The sequence below is a fragment of the Arvicanthis niloticus genome, chromosome 12 (assembly GCF_011762505.2).
Source record: "Arvicanthis niloticus isolate mArvNil1 chromosome 12, mArvNil1.pat.X, whole genome shotgun sequence".
Lineage (NCBI taxonomy): Eukaryota > Metazoa > Chordata > Mammalia > Rodentia > Muridae > Arvicanthis > Arvicanthis niloticus.
In genome coordinates this window covers 34264225-34287007 of record NC_047669.1, presented here as the reverse complement: position 1 = coordinate 34287007, position 22783 = coordinate 34264225, and the positions used below count along the sequence as shown (strand labels likewise).

Sequence of the window (22783 nt, the reverse complement as noted above, 5' to 3'; positions counted from 1 at the left end):
TCATTTCTCCTCGGACCCATAGCTTCAACCTTCCTTGCCAGTTACCTTCTTTAAGGACCAACTCCTCAATAACATCCTACAATGGCATCTGCTCTTTTTAAACTAATATTTCAAGAATCCATCTCTGTGCATCCCAATGTTCTCTCTAAGTCTAGAATGAAGTCTTCTAATTCTACATTGCTTTCTGGACTCTACATGAACCAAATAGTATTAATTTCCTGAAGTATTAGTGTGTGGTCAGCCACACCTGCTCCACAGACCATGTGATCCTGATGGTGGATGATGAAGAAATAGTGCTCCCAATAAATCTCTTGTATGCAGCCTGTTGCACAGTGTGACTTTTTTGGAACTCCATGAATCTAGTAACCCAAGGTACCCTTCCTTTCACCTTGAAACCCTAACACTAAGAGCTTCTTAAAGCCAAGTATTCTGTAAAACATTCATATGCGTGCGCGCGCGCGCGCGCGCACACACACACACACACACACACACACACACACACACACACACGTGTGTGTGATTGCTATTTTGTGTGCGGTGAGCTGTGGGATGGGGGGGCGTGTCAGGGGACAAAAATACTGAGAATCAGTTCTCCTTTCAGTGTGGGTCTATGTGGACAACTCAGAATGGGCATGCTGAGCCATCTTGTTGGCCCTGGAACATACTTTTAAAGTGCTTTTAAGGATTACAGTAGAGAATCTTTTAGGTTTTTTTTGTTGTTGTTGTTGTTTTGTTTGTTTTTTGTTTTGTTTTGTTTTAAAGATTGGTTCAATTATTCATAATATATATTCTGGGGAAAAGGAAGTCAAGTGAAAAAAAAGTCCCTAGTATTTAGTCAACTTCATCCTAGGATGCAAGAACCATAAGCACTGCACATTGCTTCCTATAGAGTTATGGTCTATAGAGGAGCAAAGATGCTTCAGACGACACCACCCCATGGGTTATGTTTCCACAGCATGCTAATATTTATTGAAACCTAAAATGGGTAGAGCAATAATTCTAGGCTCTGAAGTTTAGTGATTAATTAGATTAACTCTATGTCATATGTCTGAGTTTCTCAAAACATCATCCAGAGAACCACTATTCAAATTACCAAGAATATGGAATTCATCAATAAGTCCAGAAACAACTGAGCACATATGGGGATGTGATATATACTAAATTAAATATTATCTCAGCAATTAAAAGAGAATGAGCATGCTGTATGTGCCCAAAACAGTGTTACTTTATAAAAGAGAAAATAGCTTCTTTGGCAACACAGATTGGATTGAAAGGTATCACACTAATATAAGTAATGCAGTCACACAAAGACAAATTTACATACTTCCCTGTCATTCATAGAAGGTTAGGAGTCACTGGAGGCTAGGAAGGAAAGGGGACATAGTGTGGCTGGATAATCGGAGGCCAGAAACACTTAAGTAGCAGAAATTCATAATTAATTAATCACAGCAGCATGATTATATTCTCTAACAGTTGATGATATGTTTAAAAATATCCGGACGAGTACACATTCCAATACACAGAAATCATAAATGCTAGGGGAGATGAAAGCTAATTACCTGGATTTTATCATTACTCATTGCATAGGTGTGCCTAATTATACCATATCCCATAAATACATGTGTATACTATGTCAATTACATTGCTTTTTTAAAACGGAAGAAACCGTGTTAGATAATAAATATATTAATAAAGAAAGTCACTTAAAATAAAGCTTCCCATTTTTCTACCTTAACAATCTCATATAAAAAAAAAAAAAGATAACAAAATAACCAGGGCTGCTCCATGCCAAAAATTCTGATTCCATGGATTATACACCAGCGCATTTAATTACTGCTGCATAGCACATTTGCATACAGATGTTTAAGAAATTCAGATACTGAGGCCAGGATGATGGTAGAGCTTGATTTCCTGTTGACTGTAGCTTACACGGAGTGATTCATGCTGGCTACTGTGATGGCTAGTGGGTAACACAGGCACCTGGTCTCCTGGTATGATGATATCCACGTGACAGGCATCTACTACCCAGTAAACACTCAGGATTTGATAATCCCCTTCTACTCATTATGTCAAAGGATAGAATGTGCAGCTGAGCACACACTGGAGGTTGCTTATTCTTTGGCTCATCAATTCGGTAGATTTTATTTTGTTTTCAGGGAAACTCAGATATGAGGAGACTCCTGGATTTTCTCAAGACTTAGAGTGGACTTGACCTTCATTCATTCACACATTTGCTTTGATTCTTCATTTTTAAGTCAGAGTTGGGTAGTGATAAAAGTTCACCTTTTGGCATACAGAAGCTCAGGGGATTTTTCTTCCCACGTTTCACAACTATGTAAGTCTACTCGTTACAGACCTAAACTCTAGAAGCCTCTATCACCACATTTCCTGTTTATAACTGAACAAAGTACACACAAAAGAGTTGAAGAAACAGAGGAGAAAAAAAAAACCTGAGTACTGATAAAGATATACGTCGGTGCTGTGCTGTTTCTAATATAACAGAGCAACGGTATTTAAGGAAAAAAGTTGGTGGGAGAATTCTTAGCCTACCGATCTCTTTCATGGATGCACAGAGGCACTTCTAAAACGACAAGCATGTCAGGTGAGTGGCATTCTGAATTCTTTTTGTCTTTCAGTGCTATGCCTAACAGTTCATTTAGAAATTTCTAAGTATTAATGAGACATTCACCTGTGGGGAAGTAAACCGGTTAACATGGTATTTTAAAGATATTGTACAATGACATTTCATATGATTAGAAAGTGGTTTAAATTGCACCGATGGAGATATTGATTATTTGCTTTGAACGAAAACAAGTAGGCGGTATCTCCTGACCAAAAAACTATCACAGCTATTGATAAATGTTCATTGGCAATTGTGTCATTTGAAGATTTGTTGTTTTTACAGGATCTTTTGTTGACCATATGTATTTCTCTTTACTTGGCTTAAATAGAAAACGGGATAGGAGTAATTGATTGCAATTGTCTAGCAATTAGACATTATAGTTTCTCCCAGGATTCAGTGGAATTGCCAATAGTCAGGGAGATGAAAGACCGAAAAGGCCAGTGGAAATCCCACAGTGAGATAGATCGTGATGGGACCTCAGATTAATTTGCAACTATAAACCCACGTCTGTCATTCATTCCTCCTGTATTCTTGATGGGCTTTTCACTTCTTTTACAAATATTTTTACAAGAAAAAAATGCATAGTAGACTAAAAGACATTGTGCAATAAAAAATTATCTTACAATCAGACATATTTAATTACATTAAAATGCAAAATACTAAATTGAATTCTCTTTAAAGTTTTCTATGCCTTCCACACAATTTACCTTTTACAACTAGAATAATAACAGTCATTAAATCATATATCCAGTTTTGGGAGCAGCTCTACAACAAAACCATTTCCTTCTTCATTAAATAAACTCACAGAACAACATTCATTGCACTAATTAGAATTTGTCCATTCATTCATTTATTGCTAGACACTTCTGTTGTATCCAGCATTTTATATGTATGTTTTTAAATGGTGAGAAAATGAACAACTCTAAGGCCTTTGTGTATTTAGGGTTAGTTTTCAAAAATTATTTCTAGAATTGAATTTACTGAATAAGATATGTGGTTATTTCGCGTATCATTGTTGCTAAATTGCTGCGTGTCCAATGAAGATGGTAATTCTTTCCCATTCTAGACTGCTTCTTTTTAATGGCTGACCTTATTTAAGAATCTTCATGAGGACAACATACTAGTCCACTGCTTTATATGCATCCCTTTGGTTACAATGAGCTTGAACACCAAGCATTCTGCTTGGGCTTTTAAGCTGTTTGTAACTCTGTGGTTTGGACCTTGTCTGACCATATCTTATGCCTAATTGTTATGGGACTGGCATATTTAATAGCAATAAATATTGGCCAGTAGCAGAGAAAAAAGTGTCTTCCCAAAAGTTTGTCTGAAGGATTTAAAAAAATCATTTGTTTGAATAAAGCACAGGAATGTAAGCTGCCACACGATGTTCAAACCTGCCTTTTCTTCCCCAGTTCGTATGAAAGCAAAAATAAAGAGAATAGTTCTAATTCTGCTAGGATCGTGTAAGAAATGGACATAGCAGTACTCTGCCTGTGCTGCTAATGGGAGCATGGGAAGGAGAAGTTCAAAGTCAATAAATGTGCTATTCAACTATCTCTGAAACTTACTATTCTAAACAAGATGAGATAGGATGCATACCCTTCACAGCATGGGGCACGAGTGCTATCCTTACCAATGAGGACTTCCCCAAAACAGAGATCAAAGTGTTTATCATTAAGGCCTCCTAGATCTTGAAAGCCAAAATGATCCCTATCACTCAAATTTTAATATGAACAAAAATAATCTGGTAATAACATTTTCCATGTTGAAACAGGTGAAATAAACATGATAATCTGATAGCTGAGGCCATGCTTCCCCATTCACACTAAATGAGGATTAACTGGATCAAGTGAAGAAATCCATTCCTTTGGCAATTCATTTAATGAACAATGGTTCACAAGTTAGCTAACACTTTGTTGTGTTTCATTGTTTGCTTTATAAGGCTTTCCCTGCCTTTGCTCACTGGAGCTTCAAGTACATTATGAGCAGAGTGAGACTGTTTTGGAATGAGGGTTGACTAGTTATGAATGGCCTCTTAAACTCAAGCATTCCTCTAAAGATCCAGAGACAGTGTTTACTATGCAATTTAAGTAATATCTGGCAGCAAATGTAAGATGAGCTAATCAAAGGTAAAAGCATACCATCACTTAAAGGTCACAGTCATGAAAAAACATGTGTACAAGTTAATAGTTAGTAACATATGTCATCATTGCACAATGTCCCATGCATTTTAAATTTTACTTAATCATCACAGTATTCCTTAATTTAAAGAAAATAGAATAGGCCTTTTAAAAAAACTTTTAACTCCAGTGTTTTATGGGCTGAAAGGTTCCACAATCTCATGTTTATTCCCACAGTCCCTCCTGGTTACTTCTCTAAAAGAGACACAGTTTTTGTACAAGGTGAAGTAACTACGCACGGATGGGCAGCAGCCTGTCTACAGTGGAGATTTGGGCAGCCCTTCAACCCCAACAGCATCTATGGAGTTTACCAATCTCAAATAATGTTTAATTGTAATAGCATCAAAGGAATCTTGCATTAGATAATCTGTAGAATGCTCTCTTAAAATTCACCGTCTTCCTCCTAGACATATTTTTCAATTAATTTAAATACTGATTAAGAGGAATCCAGATTCTTTAGAAATAGTTGAGCCACATGTCACAAGGATGAAATTGGGCGGTCCAGTTTGACTGTTGGCTTACTGAGGATCAGTGATTTGCACTGGGGAAGTTATACAACTTCCGGAGGCCTGATCATGTTCTCCTTCTCATGTTGTGTGACAATAGACACATCAAAGGTTGTACTGCTATTTTGCTTCTCTCCCAGCACTCTGGGATCTATACCATTCATAGCTCAGATATCCTCTATTCATGACAGGCATTCATTTTAAGGTCAGTAGGGTTTCAAGTTTTGCATTAAAAACAAGTTATTTACTTGGAAACCTGTAACTAAAGTGAAAACTCTCTTTAGGCTATCATCTATGATTCTCATATCTTTTGTTGGTGATAACGAGCCCAAATGGTGACAGTTTGGAATATAAAGATGGTACTAGCATGCTATAAGCCCCAAATAAAAATATGCTGTGTTCAACAAAACTTCCCCCACTGGAAAAAATATTTCATGAGTAGATACATAGAGATTGTAATATCAAATCATTTTTTTTCAAAACATTTGGATGCTTCAAATAAATATGCACAATTGTGTACTGGATGTCTGTTGCTATAATAGAGTTTATAAGCCAAGGAAGGCACCACGGAGAATGGCTATATCTAGTAAACCAATAAACTTGTCCTAGTTAAGAATTGTCTGAAGTCTAAAATCCATAAAACACTATGTTTACTTCTTTTTATTGTTAATTGTTTAAGCGGAGGTTTCTGCACCAATAAAGGCTGCTAATAGAAAACCACTATATTTACTTAGCCAGATCTCTTTCTAGAACATATGCAAATATGAACTCCATATATAATGCCTGCTGATGCCTGTTGGCTTTATGGTAGTCAGAGATCTTACAACTAAACCCACCATTATTACCCACCAGGGTAATCGCCCCTGGTGACTGAAAACTAAATAGAAATGCATATAATTTTTTTTCTATTTGCTTTTGCCTCACAAATGATTACCTGAGACTCTTGGCTTCCTAATGATGCAAGTGGCTAAATTCAGATTGTGTAGTTCTTACGAAAAAAAATTATATAAATGAAAGTATAATTAATTAATAATGCTACTAAAACATGCTCTTGTTAAACAAATCTTGTTGGGTACAAGAGGATGCACTCTGCACTCATAGAAACTCAGAAAAATGGGGAGATATTTACACTGCACAGGAATTCCTGGAGAATTACTTGAGAGAGAAGGCAGTGTGTGTGTGTGTGTGTGTGTGTGTGTGTGTGTGTGTGTGTGTGTGTGTTTTATTTTTCAAAGGGAAAGCAGGCATTTCTGGCAATCAAGAAGATGCAAAAGAAGTTAAGGGTGTTGTAAAAACTTCCAAGTGAAAATAAAATTCAGATCACATTACTAAGGGAAATGTTTTTGAATAGTAGAAACATAAAATGCTAAAATCAGAGGGAGATGATCAGCTCCCCACTCGCACATCTAAACCTTTCCCAGGATATTACAGGTTCAGTAGTGTTGTCAAGGACTAGAATTGCTTATGTAAAAGAAATTCATTGTTTTGTAAACAATGCAACACACACAGCCCCATGGGGATGTTCAGGGTGTCCCAAGTTCTTACCTAGTACCATTGACATAGTCCATGAACACTGTCGGGATTTCCCTGAAAGCGTTCAGTATAGAATGGTGTTGGAATTGGGTTGTTTATTTGTAGCTGAGAAGAAAGTTATCTTCCTGTAGTAATTAATGGATTAACATACGTTTCACTTTTCCTTTTGATTGAAAAGGATAAAGTGCAACTTCTATTTGAAATATAAATTTGTCCAAATGATAAGATAATTTATAATTATGTTTAGTATAACCAAAAAAAAACAAATGCTTTCTACGTATCCCTTTGAACTGTGGCTCCTTATATTAGGCCTTCTTTTATTTGTTCAAAGTATAGCAACTTAATGACTGTATACAAAATAATAGCAATAGTGGGAAATGAGCAACAAGACAAAACACTAAGTAGAAAGACTAGTTTGAGCAGTCTCTCATCAACAGTGAGAGACATAGGTCTGTTATAATTTTCTGGTTTTGTTACTCTACCGACAGAGGAGTATTAGAAATACATAGTAGTAAGAAAGGTAACCACATAAACCAGGGTAGATTAAAGGATCATCAACATGACTGTCATAAAGGCCTGGAGATTTGTTTGAGGACGACTGTAAGGAAAAGCAGTGCGGTGCAGCCTGGCCATTCTTGAAGTCCTTAGATTTGAGATATTTTACATAAATAGTCCTACAATATTTTTATAATTAATAAATCTGGTGATGAGTTTCATACAGTTGTTCCTTTTTCTTTAAACCTGTTTTCTTCTGTCCTGATAACAAGGGCAGAGAATATGGGAAACAGGCCAATGTGAAAAGAGCCATGGAGAATTCCAGATTGTATTATTTACTAACTACGACCTGAACTATACCTCTTTGTTCCCAGTGATGCTTTCAAAGTCAAATTTAATTTCCAAAATCAATTTTACATCCCTTGAGATTAGCACATGGTCAAGATCCCAGATTCTCTTAGAGATCTAGAAGTGTATGACTTCTAGGTTGGATTATTTCTAAAGCTCAGTAACAAGTTCAGCTTCAATAAAAGTAAATTATTGATATATCCATTAAATATGTACTTTTAGAGAGTACAAGATTTGGGTTAAGTTTACAATAACTTAATTTTAAAATGTGTACTTAGGGAATTTCTAGGAAGTGATAGTATACTACATGATTGTTACTATCATAAAGGAATAAAGCTTTTAAAACAGTAGATATTTGTCAAGAAGTAATTTGGATTGTGATAATTACTCTTTTTCTGAGAAAAACTAATCAGTTTAGCTGCTTGGTGAGGAGTCTGAAGGAAGAATGATGTTACGAACACATAGGAAAGCATCTGGTTTTTGTTCCATAGGATGGTGGAAGCTTAAAGAAAAACGCTTTGGGTTTTAGGTTCAAATTATGAAAACGGAAGAGCAGAGAGCAAATCTGGTTGTTCACCAAAAGGTCATTTCCACTCACAGTGAGCTCCTCAAGACTTAACATCTTGGCCTTAGGCAAGTAGACCTTTTCTGGCCTTGCAGCTGGCCTTATAGCCTAGCTCCTCTTGTTAAGAGTTTTCAAAGTCCCTTTCCCAGACCTTTTCTTGCATCGATCAACCTCCCAAAAGGAAATAGATTTTATATTTATAGAGGACACATCAATCAGTTTGATCAGATGGCTATCCATCAGCACTAAATGCTTGCTTCATGTTTTCTGAGAAACAAATAAATAACCACCACATTTCTTGGTAATTATAGATTCAGAGCAGAGAGATGTTTTTAGTTCTGGGTATTGTTGATGAACACTTTTACCAGAGCAACAGTGTCCTCATTCATCACTGTCTCTAACACAGAAGTCTGTTTCCCAGATGCTCGGAGAATGGGCCTTCTCAGTACAGTTATAGATAGAGAATCTGGCATCTCTTTCTTGGTTATGGATATGCCTAGACCTCATACTTGTTCAGAACCTTTCTTTTGGCTCTGAGCCATTATATTAATTATCCTTCTCCATTCAATTTTCCAGTTATTGGGTGAGCTGATGGTGCTTAATGAGAAATGACATTCTCCTGAATTTGTTACAGAAATAAAAGCACACTTACCAGCAGTGAGACGATAACGTAACAAGGATAATATTAACATCTATAGCTAACATTTATTGAGCTGTTAGTGACATTGTTCTGAAACCACTCACATGTTATAACTCAAACGCCATAATAATAAACATTATTTGTTTCCTTTTTTCAAATGGGGAAATTGAGGTATGGAGACAAAGATGAAAAAGACAGTGTTTGGCCCTTAGAAGGTTCATGGTTTAGATTGGTAGTGAAGTTAGTATGCAAATGATTACAGAAGGTTTCTAAGTATAAAGAGATGAATGAAAGCCTCAAAGAGAAGAATGTCTTACAAAAAGGCATTTCAGGCAAAGCACAATTATACAGAGACATGAGAACATAACAAGGAACGGTATCTATTGACAACTGTAAGTACTTCCTAGTGACTGGGGCATCACATATGACTGAGAGGTTACAGTAGCTACATCCCAAAAGATAAGCAGGAAATCTGAAGTAGAATCTTATAGAAAGAATTGGTGATAAGGAATAAAAATTGACGCTCTTCATGTTTGGGCAGAGACAGGAACAGACGTTACCCTGTGTCATAGGCTATGGGGAGCAGTCAACAAGAAAATCTCAGGGCTGAGGAGAGGGCTCAGACGGTAGAGTGCATGTTGGTCACACATGAGGACCTGAGTCTGGATCCACAGAAACTATGTAAAAGTTGTGTGTGGTGGTTATATATCTATAACCCTAGTGCTATGTCATAGAAAGAGAAGTAGAACCCAACGGCATGCTGAACAGCCAGTTAGCCAAAACAGTGAAATTCAGTTCACTGAGAGACCCAGTCTCCAAAAAATAATGTAGATCAAGCAAGAAAATGGCAGCTAAAGTCAACCTCTGGCCATTATATGCCTGATATGGGCAAGTACACCAATATATATATATATATATATATATATATATATATATATATCCATGTGTATACAACATGCATTCATACACACTCGCCAACTTTATCCAGGATTCAGTGGAGGGAAAACATATGGGACTAGATGGTGAAATGGTGTTTCTGCCAGGAAAGTTGGGTAATGTGGGATCCACCAAAACAGCAGTGCTCCAGTCACTGAGTAAACACAGAGCTGCGGTCAACTGAGCACACAGAAACAGAAACCGTCTGGCCTGAGAAGATGGTGTATTGTATTTTAAAATCTTGAGTGTTAAGATATAAAAGTCTTTTGCATACTTTATCCATACTTTAAAAATGTTTTAAAATTGTGTTTATCTATTTGTGTATGGGAGTCAGGAGACAACTTACAGGATGTGGTTCTCTCCTTCCACCATGTGGACTCCAGGGATCTATCTCAAGGTGGTGAGACTCAAGCACTTTTACTCACTGAGCAATCTCTCTAGTGTCAATATTATATATACTTTTATCTGGTCATTCATCTTCATAATTTTTAACCTAAAAATATTGAGGGTATGTAGTTTTAACAGCCAGTATTTTACCAGTATCCCCAGGCTCCTTGTGTTTTTATTTTTCAAGCTGTTACCTATATAAAAATCAATAAATCCTGACCATGGCAGCATATTTATGTAATCCCAGAACTAGTGAGTTCAAGGCCAGCCTAGGTTACATGAGACTATTTCCAACAAACAAAAGAAAGAATCAAATAAACAGTTCCATGTATATATATAATATCATGTAATATGCAGAATTTCTAAGTATATTTGGTATAGTTGATAGTTATTATATTATAGAATGCTTAATAATACTTGATGGAGTGTTTTTAATAAAATTATTGTGCAGGAAATCACTAAGGCTTCTATTGTTTTTACATTTTATGAAACATTACTATTCCCTTAAAGGAAAAAAAAACCCACTCATATCACTATCATTATTCAAGTTATCATTATTCAATAATTAATTAATTCCTTTTCTTTTTTTTTTGTTTTTTTTTTTGTTTTGTTTTGTTTTGTGTTTTGTTTTTTTGTTTTTTTGTTTTTCGAGACAGGGTTTCTCTGTGTAGCCCTGGCTGTCCTGGAACTCATTCTGTAGACCAGGCTGGCCTCCAACTCAGAAATCCACCTGCCTCTGCCTCCCAAGTGCTAGGATTAAAGGCGTGCGCCACCACCGCCCAGCATAAGAATTAATTAATTCTTAAAAAATATTATACAAAGAACACATTAGATGTTGTTACAAAAGGAAGTCAGAAATAGCTCTATTTTCAATTGTTTATGGTGTTCTGAAGATATAGAAATAATAAGAGTATTAAATTAAATAGCAAGTAATAGACATATATTTGGCTTTAAATAAAATTCAAACTAGCTTAAATTAAATTGTATTATATTGTATGTGCGTGTCTGAATGAATATGCAATAATTGCTGCTGCAGAGCAGGTTCAGTGTGTAAGAGTGGAAATAGGAACTCCTGAGCTCTGTTCTTAGCACCCACATTTAAGAAGTGACAACAACCAAGCTGTTGGGTGTGGCCTTGTGTGAGTCTGTGAAGCCAGCATTGTTGAGAGAGGAGGATCACTGGAGCTTGTTGGCTGCCAACATAGCTCAGAAATTCAGTGAGGAAACTCTGGCTAAAAGGTACAAGGCAGAGAGAGAGTGAGACACCCAACACCCCCTCTGGTCAGTCTGTGCCCCACATACACACATGTGCATGCACCACACAAATACAAATAGATGACATGTAAATTATATGTAGATATGAATGTGCATGTCAACATCATAAACACATATGCAATACATATAAATGTTCATATGCCTGAACATGTTTATTGAAAGATCAATGACGTCCAGTTGAACACAGGAACATCCGATGGTAACTAAACAGCTATTGAGCATCAATATGAAGTCAAAGAAACAATCAAAATGCAAACGTCATGTCTGAGATGCGGAAAACAGTAGCGGAGCTAAGATGTTTTTATTGACACCCTGCATTCTCATTAAACACTTAAAGATGGATGAAGAAAGCTAAACAAATTTCTCCTGCATGTTATCTTGGTGTTTTTGTAAGATTCCTACAAGTGGGAAAAAGGGATGTCTCTGATTCTTTTGTCTGTTTTGGGGACTCTTTGCCTCCTACTGGGTCACCTTGTCTGGCCTTGATACAAGGGTTTGTGCCTTGTCTTACTATATCTTGTCTTGTTTTATTTGGTGGATGTCCCTGGTAGATGTGCCTGCTCTTTTCAGAATGGATATGGAGGTGTGGATCTGGTGGAGTGGGGAGGAGTGGAGAAAGGGGAGGTCAGGATGTACTGAAAACAACAACAAAAAGATAATAAATACATTCATTTTTACAAAAGTTTTTAACACTTTATTGTGTTTAGCAATAAACAAATATTTTTAGCTTATATTTTAATTTTCAGAAAGATTCTAATATGATCTCTGACTTGGTCTCATGGCTACAGAGTATGGGCTCTGAAGGACTAAGATCTCTCGTATCTACTTACACTTGCAAGCTTTTTACAGCCTGCAGTTCTCATTACATACACAACATCTATGTTCCCCACAAAAGAGTTTCTAAAAGCAATGACTTGGTTGGTTTTGTTTTATTTCAAATATTTGATTCCTTGATATCAGGTATAAATGCTGACATAGGGAAGATATTTAATTGATACTGGCTTTAATCAGAGAGTTACTCTTCTGGGATCAGCATATGACATGGGTCATGTTGGCATGACTACCAAGATATACCAACTCTGGTCTGGTATCTTCATCATTGCTCATAAAAATGTGGAAGTAACTGTACATCATCTGGGGTAGTTGACTGGTAATAAGCAACCTAACACCTTTTATCATTCAGAAGTAAAATGAAAAGAGAGACCTTCACAGCAGTGAACCCACTCCTGTCTTATTAATGGGACACTTGGTGGAATGAGAAAATGTCCTATGGTCCATTCTAATGAAACTGCTACAATGACTCCAGAATTATGGTTTCATTCCAATATCTAGCCCTGAATCTGATGAAAGGACCAAGTGGTTTTGGAGGGAAATCATTTTAGCCTGGAGAATAAAGTCTGGGGAGAGTCTATGAAATGAAGATCTGGGATGATCAGAAGAATCTTGATTTTGAACTAAGTTTTTATAATCAGTCAGCACTTGTCACCCTTTAATTACTAAATTTATCTTTTATTTTACTAACACTAAAAATATGAAAAGCTTGCTTTAACCAGTCTGAACCCAAGGATTTATCATTGCTTTGAAAACTGCAAATATCTGCTTCTCAATGTTTATTAATCTTCAGGCAGATTTATCATTCATTATGAGAAAAGGAAATTAATCCATTTACTTAATAATTTTGAGACAAACCCTTACTACATAGTCCAGGCTTGCCTAGACTTCTAGCAATTCTAGTACCTTAGCCTCTCAAGTTTTGCACTCACTGGTGTGAATAGCCACCTCAGCTAAATGCAGTGGTTTGAATCACACCTTTGCTGAAGTAAAACTGTTGTATAGTAAGTTATTGTATCATAGACATCTCTACTTTTGTTTCCAGGAAACTCTGAATGCCCCTTCTTCCTCTGGGGACTTCTAGTGTTCTTGGCCTTGGCTCTGGTTATATCGTTGATCTTCAATATTTCCCACTACATAGAGAAGCAGCGACAAGGTAAGACCTTCTGGCAAATCATTGTATAGTACCTGCTCAAATGCAGACCCAGGCAACCCTCAGGCAGAGAAACTGTTATGCAATGCCATTAACGGCTTGTTATAACTGTGAGAGATCTGGTATTGTTTTCACCCTGAGGGCTCCCTTAATTTAAGCATGAATTCACTTTGGAGATGTGACACAAAGCTCCCTGAACTTAGCTTTATGAGTGTCTCAGGATTGACAGCTGAAAGGAGTTACTCTGCTAAAGGGCTTCTCTAAATGAACAAATCAGGAAATGGCCATCTTTTGAGACAGTAACAAAAGTGAAGAGCTGTACCCTATGGCTCTACTGAAGTTATTCAGTTCTCCGGGGCTCCAGCCATGGGACTTGGCACTGACTGGAAAAGCCACAGACTGAACCCAGTCCTGTCACAACACCACGGGTCTAGAACTTGTCAGAGTGTCATTACCACTGTTAGCTTTGCCTTATTTTAGCCAGGTGGCTTTTATCTACATATGTCATAATTAAAATACTATAATGTGCACAACTTGCACACACCACTGCATGCACACTGACTACATGAATCAGTGCACAGAAGAACCAAAGCTAAACTATTTCTGGGAAGCGCCTTTATATTCAAAGAGCAGAAAAATTGCAACAGGAGTTATAAATAGTGAGGAAAGAATTTCAAAAAGAAAAGATAAAACTCCATGAAAAGAAACAAAACTAAGTTAGCACACTGAAGTTAAACATACCACACACATCTAAGAAAACCTGCATGAAGCTAGTGTAAATGCTGATCAGATTGTACAGGGAGGGTCCTCCATCCACTTTGGAGGAGCTTCTTACATGGTGATAACCCAGCATTAGGTTTGGACAGGAAGTTGTTGTCATGCAGATTTTGAAAGCTTGGAGGTATTTGAGAGTGAGTGGTATAGATGGTATAGCTCAGGTTACAGAACCATTTAATATCAAAATTGTTGCCTAGCGCCCAGGGTAGCCATACACCAATTTTTCCTATCTCAATGTGAACAGGCTTTGTAATTTTCACCTTTGGTGCTTCAGGCATCAGATTTTATTTGTTCATATACAGATGTATTTACATTGTACAGATAGAAGCAGACCCTCTCCATTTACTTTTGCATGATAGATTTGATGGGGTTTTTTTGTAAGTATACTAGCTATTATTGTGTCAGCCTTACCATAAAGGGCTCTATTGTTTAAAAGTAGTGAGGTGGAGATAAAAATTGAAAATAGGAAATAATAAATTGAAATGCATGATGTCTTTTTTTTTTTTTTTTGGACTAATGGCAGCATTTGATCATAAACAGCATAGCTTCGAAAGCTAAGCAAATGTGTGGATCAATATTCACCCTAGTTTTAGGTTCCAGCGGTTAGATCTCATGCAAGTAGCAAGGTCTCTATCTCCCTTCCTTTTTACAGCTAATGGAAAACGCCATGCAGATCATAAAAGTCTTGCGAGGAAAAATAAAAGTACATATATATATTCGTACAATGTGGGGACTTGGCAGGTTGGTTTGTATGAGATACAGTCCATACCACCATACCTGGTGCTTCTTTCTCTCTTTACACAGTAATTACCTCCTTTCTTTTGGCCATAGTAATCACCAAGGGCCTTCCCTGGCCCCACATCATTTCCTGTAACATTAGTACGTTGTTTCAGTAGGTGTCAGTCAGTTCTCCAGCCTCTTTGCTGCTCCAACCACGTCGGTGTCCTGGGATCCTCTGAAACTCCTGGCTCACTTTCCTCCACCTTCATCTTTGTATTATTTAAGAATGTAACAACACCCAGGGCTTTGTCCAGATGCTCCTGTTAGCCACATTCCATTCCACTTCAGTGGGTTGGGTTTTCTGAGGCTTTTATTAGATTGGTTCCAAACATCAGTGGATCACAGGTCCTTCATTTGGTATACGTTCCTTAGGTGGAACACACTGTCTAGATTGATGCAAGCTCAAGGTGATTAGCGTTGAAGCAGCTCCACTAGTGCTCAAGGATTGCAAATTGCTCTCACTCCATGTTCCCAAGTGCCCAATACTCTCCCACCCCCGAGCTTTCCCCAGGCGTGAATATTTACCATGACATCTTTTCCAACCCACAGGAACAAATACTATTCTTCACTCCCAGAGATCGCAGGCAGTTTGACTTGTCTCTGTAAACACTCAGGTTCTCCCTAATCATGAAGACCTGGGCTTGCTCTATATCTTGGGCAAGACAGGATAGAAGAAAGTTTGTCACGTCATCCAGCCTTCTTTCACATGCTCTGTAATTGTAATGCTGCTGCAATTGTCCCCGTGTCACTTTTATGTTAGCTTCTCTATGCTACTCTTTGTGGCTAAGAAACTTGCAAGATATGACTCTACCTTGGCCAACATGCAGTGAAGAAACTTTGGGTGCATATTAAATAGCTTACAGAAGGAACCCTCCTTCCAGTGATAGTGTAAATATCTACACATTTAATCAGACAGACACCCTTTATTCTTTTTTATTGGATATTTTATTTATTTACATTTAAGATGCCATCCCCTATTCCCATTTCCCCACCCTAGAAACCCCCTATTCCACCCCCTTCTCCTTTTTGCTTTTATACCATTTTAATTACATGCAAACATTAAGGTCAGTTCTAGGTTGAGGAGCTAGCAATATAATAAATGCAAATAGTCAAGGAACAAGCAGCTATGTAGAAGCTTTGAAAACGAATACTCTGCTTTCCAAAATAAACCTTTATTTTTATCCAATGCATTGTCCAAATCTGTTCTTTCAGAGTGTAATTCATTTCTTTTACTAATCAGAATGTATTTACTTTTTCTTCCATGAAATCCAAAGAATATTTATTCAACTCTTCCTCTTCGATTTGAGAAGATTAATCAAGTGTGTGATTTGTTTGTGTATCAATCTTTCTAGTGAACCTTCTTTTCACTAGACTGCGGCATGTTCTTGACTGAAAATTAATGAGATTCAGTGTTAGAGTCATGTGCTGCTGTTTCTTGCTGTGACAAAATGTGCCAGAAAGGTGGACACCTTAAAGGGGAACCATCAAAGCAAATGTCTTTGCAGCATACTTTCTCAGATACATACCAACAACAAGCCTTGCATCTATATCACAGGGAGGATGGGGGAACCAGCATTGGTTCCATGATCTTTCACACTTTGCTGCTCTGTAACAGAGTACAGTTTTCAGTTTGACCATGTAGCACTGAGATGAGTAGGCAGTGTTTAAAGCATGCCATTTATTCTCAAATCAACTTCTGAACCTTTGGGACAGAGAAGGTCCTTGCAGGATCTGAGCTTGCTCACCTTCATGCTTAGCAAGAGATCATCCATCAACCATTAACCGGTACAACTAAAATTCCCCAAGCAGTGATGAGCTAGCTACCATTCAAATACCCATTGATTTTCTAAGACTTGTGCAGCGGGTGGTGTCTTCAGACTTTTCAAAGTCTTCTTTCACAGTGTTTCTTCTGCAGTTTATCTGATGTACAACATCCTTTATCCATTTATTTTCTTACTTTTATATTGCTTTAGTCCCCTTTCATTTCATCTAAAGACTAGATACTATTATATACTATCTTATACGTAGTTGCTTTTATTTAACTTTTTAACAAAAACTTATGATCTTTTTTCTTTTTTATTCTGGAGATGAAACATCCAACTATATTTCCCTACTTTAGGGTTATTCTTTTAAACATTGCATGAGTATGTTTTCTAGGTACCAACATTCATAGTACAAGTATTACATTTTTTATTTTAAAAGTCCTGTCCTTTAAAAGTATTTTGCCAGTTTGCAAAAATATTTTATGGGACACCTAATTGTTCTTACTGTTATTACTCAATGGCATTCTTTTTTGTTTTAGTTTAGTATTAAAATCAGCTTTCATGTACCTCAGGGTGGCCTTAAACTCACTATATAGTAGGTAATGACCTTATACTTCAATTTCTCCTATTTTGACCTTAAAATGATGGTATTACAGATGTGCACCAGCTTAATGAGTTTGTATGGTGCTAGAGATTGAACCAGGGGTTTTGTGTGCACTAGGCAAGCACTCTACCAATGGAGCTACACTCCAGCCCAATGTTCTGTATTTTTATTATCAATTTTTTTTTATTAAAAACAAAATTACTCAACCAGTGGCAATGCCCTCTGTAAAGGTGAAATGTCAGAGATTTCTTTTTAAGCTAAACTTTATATATAATATGTATAAATATAATGGAATATATTATATATTTCACTTTTCTAACTGAAAGATGTTAGTCTATTTCTAATTAACTCATTTATGAGAAAACTTTGCAATTCAATGAGCAAAAACTGTAGCTTATATGACATGGTTTTAGAACACATGATGTGGCTAAATTGCTTTGTCATTTTATAAAATGTCTTGACATTGCTTTCATCACTTTCCATATCCACTCCGTGGTGCTAGGTTTTGCTCTTCTGTTCTACAGATGAACTGATAAGCATAGCTTCAGAATAATTTTCACACTGTCACATAGACGGTGCCCTAAGGAGCTGGTACCAAATCCAATATTAGCTGATTCCTAACCATGAATATGTTCCATGACATGTCATCCTAGAGTTTACTTTCTTGTACTTAAGTTCCAAGAGCACTAGTTATTTTTCTGTTGCTGTATAAAGCATCATTGCCAAGACACCTTCTAAAAGAAAGAGTTAGGCTAGAGGAATACAAGTCTGCCATGCTGAGGAGGTATGGCAGCAAGGGGCATGGAAGCCCAAGCAAGGAGCTCACATCTTTAAAGGCAATCACAAAGCAGAAGTAGGTAAGGTTTTACTCTTAAAGCCCCTTCCCAATAATATACTTTCTCTGGTGATGCTACACCTCCCAAAATTCTTCAAATAACATGACCAAGTGTTCAAATGCCCAGGATTTGGGGTGGGGGCATCTTTCATTTAAACCATGCCACTAGGCAAATCTTAAAAGTACCTAATGGTCTGAGTCTAATTGGTTCCTTTTTCTAAATATAGCAATAAATGCGTGTTATAGCATGCTTTATCTTTCCAGTTTATAATTTTCTGACCTTGTTCTCATCTGTCTTTATTGACATTAGTTATGTTGCTCCACTTTCAATAACGTGGGACGAGTGGAATGTGTTCTGGGCTCTCTCCAGCATTCATCCACATTCATATGCAAAAGACTATGAATCTGAAAGCAGCTGAAAGTAACTTCATTTTTTAGATGTAGTCATGGTAGGACATTTCCTGGATGCTGTACTTCTGGCATTCTCATGTAGATTACTTCTATCATCTTGGGTTCTGCAGCAGCTTTGTAGACATGTTCTTCAAGAATGCCCCTCAGTTGATTATGCACAAAATCTCTCCCCAAACACTGACATGGACCATATTCATTTCTTTCAGTAATGTGATCAGTTTCATAAATACTTCAGCTCATGTTTCTGTAAGAGTTAACAAACTCTACAGACCAAGTCTCCACTGTGACATAAGTTTACCTAAAAACTGACTCCACCTACTAGTTCTTTCCTGAATCACAGTGTTTTCCAGATATTAAAATTGTAAGACCATTTAACGTCTGATGTCAGAGACTGAGATGGCTCCAGTCTCTATTTTTATAGAATAACTATAGCAAAAGTTAAATTCTTATTCCATGGAATATTAAAGAATAAGAAATTTAAGTATGATAAAGGCTATATTATGTATATACCTCTAGCTTAGTGTATAAATCATCAGTGAGTAGGCAATAAAACTTATAAAGTTAATATTCAGCACAAAATCGGATCTTGAATATTTTTAAATCTATTAATTTCAATAATTTATTGTGAATCTGTTACTTTCATAAAATATTATTCAAAACCTACACTCTCCCATTACTTTTAAATATACAGATGCATTTAATAAGTTATTTGCCTTTGAGCTACCATCTTCAGAGTCCAGTGTGAAATACTTCCTAAGAACTGGAACATACTTTCTCCCATGGTTTTATTTTCTTAGAGTACATCTCTGGTCAATATAGAAGCCACCCTAATACTTCAAGTGCTTTCAGAGAATGAATTACACCTTTTTTTTCAGTGTCTTCACTCTCAGACTGTTGCCATATGCATAAAATGGAACTACTACAATGCTTTTTCATTTCATTAGACGTCAAGAAATTTTAGAAGAGGGGGCTAGCTATATGATAAATAGAGACTTCTCTCATAGATCAATAGGTAGGCAGGTAAGTAGATGGGTAGGTAGATAGATAGATAGATGGATAGATAGATAGATAGATAGATAGATAGATAGATAGATAGATAGATTTTTTAAAAGTCTATTAGAACCTACGTGAACAAAAATAGAAATAACAGAAAAACCCAGAAGTGCTGGTGGAACTCAAAGGCAGAAACTATGTCCTGTTTCACAATGGTCAAGGACAAGAGTGCCAAGAAAAGATGTTTCAGATTTTTCTTATTGTTTTCTATGCACAAGATACGATGCATCTGGCTCAATATTATGCACAAGCCATCTTGTTTTCATCTCGGATTACCAAGACAGAATTGACTGGCTCAGAAAAGAAGCTGCTTTTATCACTTACTACACTTACTTGTTGCCACAACAAAACACCAATGGCAGTTTTTCTTATAAAGAAAGGAGTTTCATTTAGTTCATAGTTCTGGAAGTTCAAAGTTTGGACAGTTATAGCACAGTCTCTAACTGATAGCAATGGCAGGGGTACACGTTAGAAAAACTGATCACATGTAGCCAAGAGACAGAGGGCAACAGTCTGTTTTGTTCCTATTCACGACTATCTTCCAAGAATTACCAAGCAGTCACATAAAAAACTGCCTAATTCCTTCTCATAGCAGACATTCTCAGTGAATGAAGAATTTTCTTTTAGATTCCACTCTTGAAAGTTCCAGTGTAATTTATGATACTGCAACTTTAAGGAGTAAACATTATCAAAGGGATTCCTTGGATACCCTCAAATCATCTCAAAGTCGTATCTATCCCCAATTCAACTAGTTGTAGCCTTTGTGGCTTGATAAACTTTGTTAATTTACACTGAGGCTCAGCTCCCCTCATGAAATATTTTTTAAATGCATAAGCATTTTTAATTTGTTTATTTTTAATATTTTTCAGATAAAATATACAGATATTCTGATGACTACATTCCAAGGTATGTTAAAACTGAATAGTGTATTATGATTTCCAACCAATAAGGAAAGTAACAAATGTTATATTGTTTAAAGAGTTGTCTCAGAGATATTACCAATTGGGCTAAATGCAAATGAAAAGTAAATTACAATTCCTTTTACTTGCATCTGAAGACTGGAAGCTATAACACTATCATAGATCCCAGTTATTAATACAGCAAGTCAATCAAAGAGCTAAGTAAAGATTAAAAAGACAGTCTAATCCGACACCTACAAAGGTCTCAGCATCTAATATAGATATCTATATCATAGTGAAGATGAAGATTTAAGAGTACAGTCTAACTTTTTATAGGATTATATGGTACTGCAAAATGTAGAGTAGAAAGAGGTCTATAAAGTCCCATAAAACAAATAATCAGACCTGGTGGTTCATGTCAATAATCCCAGCAATGGAGAAGGTGAGACAGAAAAGAACACAAGTTTATGGCGAGCCTAGGCTACATAGTAAATTTCTAGGCCATCCTCAAATATATAGAGACATTGTCTAAAAAAAAAAAAAAAAAAAAAAACCCAAATAGAAAAGAGAGACAGATAGACAGAAACAGATACACACACACACACACACACACACACACACACACTCACACACACAGTGACTTATAGTGGCATGGTGTTTGTAAGGATGTTTTTAATCAATAGTGAAATGTAATGAATTTATACTCTAAAATAACAAATACTAATTACAGAATCTCTTTAATACTTTTTGGATTAGTTTAAAGAGAAAGTGTATCATTCGTGTGTGTGTGTGTGTGTGTGTGTGTGTGTGTGTGTGTGTTGAGAAAGGTTCTTACTCTATTGCCTTGGCTGTCCTATCATTATGTAGATCAGTCTAGCTTCAATTCACAGAGATTTACCTGCCTCTGTCTCTTTGGTGCTGGGATTAAAGATGTGCACCAACATGCCAAGCTTGTACACTATATCTTTAAAAGAGAGTCTAGGGCATAAATAATAGTAAGAAAATTTTATTTTTCTGGATAGTATAGTATAACCTAAATGTATCGTAATATTGGATATTCCATTAGGAATGACAATTCAAATAAGAATGATTTTCTGCAGGGGTCTTCAAATTTTCCCAAATTATGGACAGAGAAATCTTTGAACAAGCTTCATTTTTTTCCATTTTTTTATTGGATATTTATTTACATTTCAAATGTTATCCCCTTTCTCAGTTTCCCCTCCAGAAATCTCCTATCCCATCCTCCTTTCCCCTACTTCTATGAGGGTGCTCACCCACCTGCCAACCCACTCCTGCCTCCCTGCCCTGGCATTACCCTACACTGGGGCATCGAGCCTTCACAGGACCAAGGGCTTCTCCTCCCACTGATGTCCGACAAGGCCATCCTCTGCCACATATGTGGCTGGAGCCATACACGTGTACTTTTTGGTTGGTGGTTTAATTTCTGGGAGCTCTGAGGAATCTGGTTGGTTGATATTATTGTTCTTCCAATGGGTTACAAACCACTCCAGCTCCTTCAGTCCTTTTTTTTTTTTTTTTTTTTTTTTAAATCTTCCATTGGAGACCCTGTGCTCAGTTCAGTGGTTGGCTGTGAGCATTCACCTCTGTATTTGCCAGGCTTTGAAAGAACCTCTCAGGAGACAACTATATAAGGCTCCTGTCAGCAAGCACTTCTTGGCATCTGCCATGGTGTCTCGGTTTGGTGTTTGTATGTGGGATGGATCCCCAGGTGGGGCTGTCTCTCGATGCCCTTTCCTTCCGTCTCTGCTCCACACTTTGTCTCTGTATTTCCTCCCATGAGTATTTTGTTTCCCCTTCTAAGAAGGACTGAAGCATCCAAACTTTGGTCTTCCTTCTTCTTGAGTTTCACATGGTCTATGAATTGTATCTTGGGTATTCCGAGCTTTTAGGCTAATATCCATTTATCAATGAGTGCACACTATGTATGTTCTTTTGTGACTGAGTTACCTTACTCAGGATATTTTCTAGTTCCATCTATTTATGAATTCATTGTTTTTAATAGATGAGAAGTACTCCATTGTGTAGGAAGCCACTGTTAACGGTGATATAATCTGCCATCCCAAGATGGCGCTGGCCTCGTGTCTTTTCCAGAAGTAAACAATTATCTGCACAGCTGCAAAGGCAAAAGGCGCGCCAAAGTCACTGGCCAATCCCGAGACATAATATTG

General features: G+C 36.9%; 1 protein-coding gene across 1 annotated transcript in view; it reads left to right on the top strand.

Annotated features, from left to right (window-relative positions):
* Positions 1–2463: 2463 nt before the first annotated feature.
* The window catches only part of Trat1 (T cell receptor associated transmembrane adaptor 1), a 38663-nt gene continuing 18343 nt past the window's right edge, over positions 2464–22783 (top strand). The window contains exons 1-3 of the mRNA XM_034515803.2: positions 2464–2602; positions 13365–13475; positions 20565–20601. Of these exons, the coding sequence (XP_034371694.1) occupies positions 2566–2602; positions 13365–13475; positions 20565–20601 (185 nt within the window). The 5' untranslated portion in view covers positions 2464–2565. The remainder of the gene's footprint in view (positions 2603–13364; positions 13476–20564; positions 20602–22783) is intronic.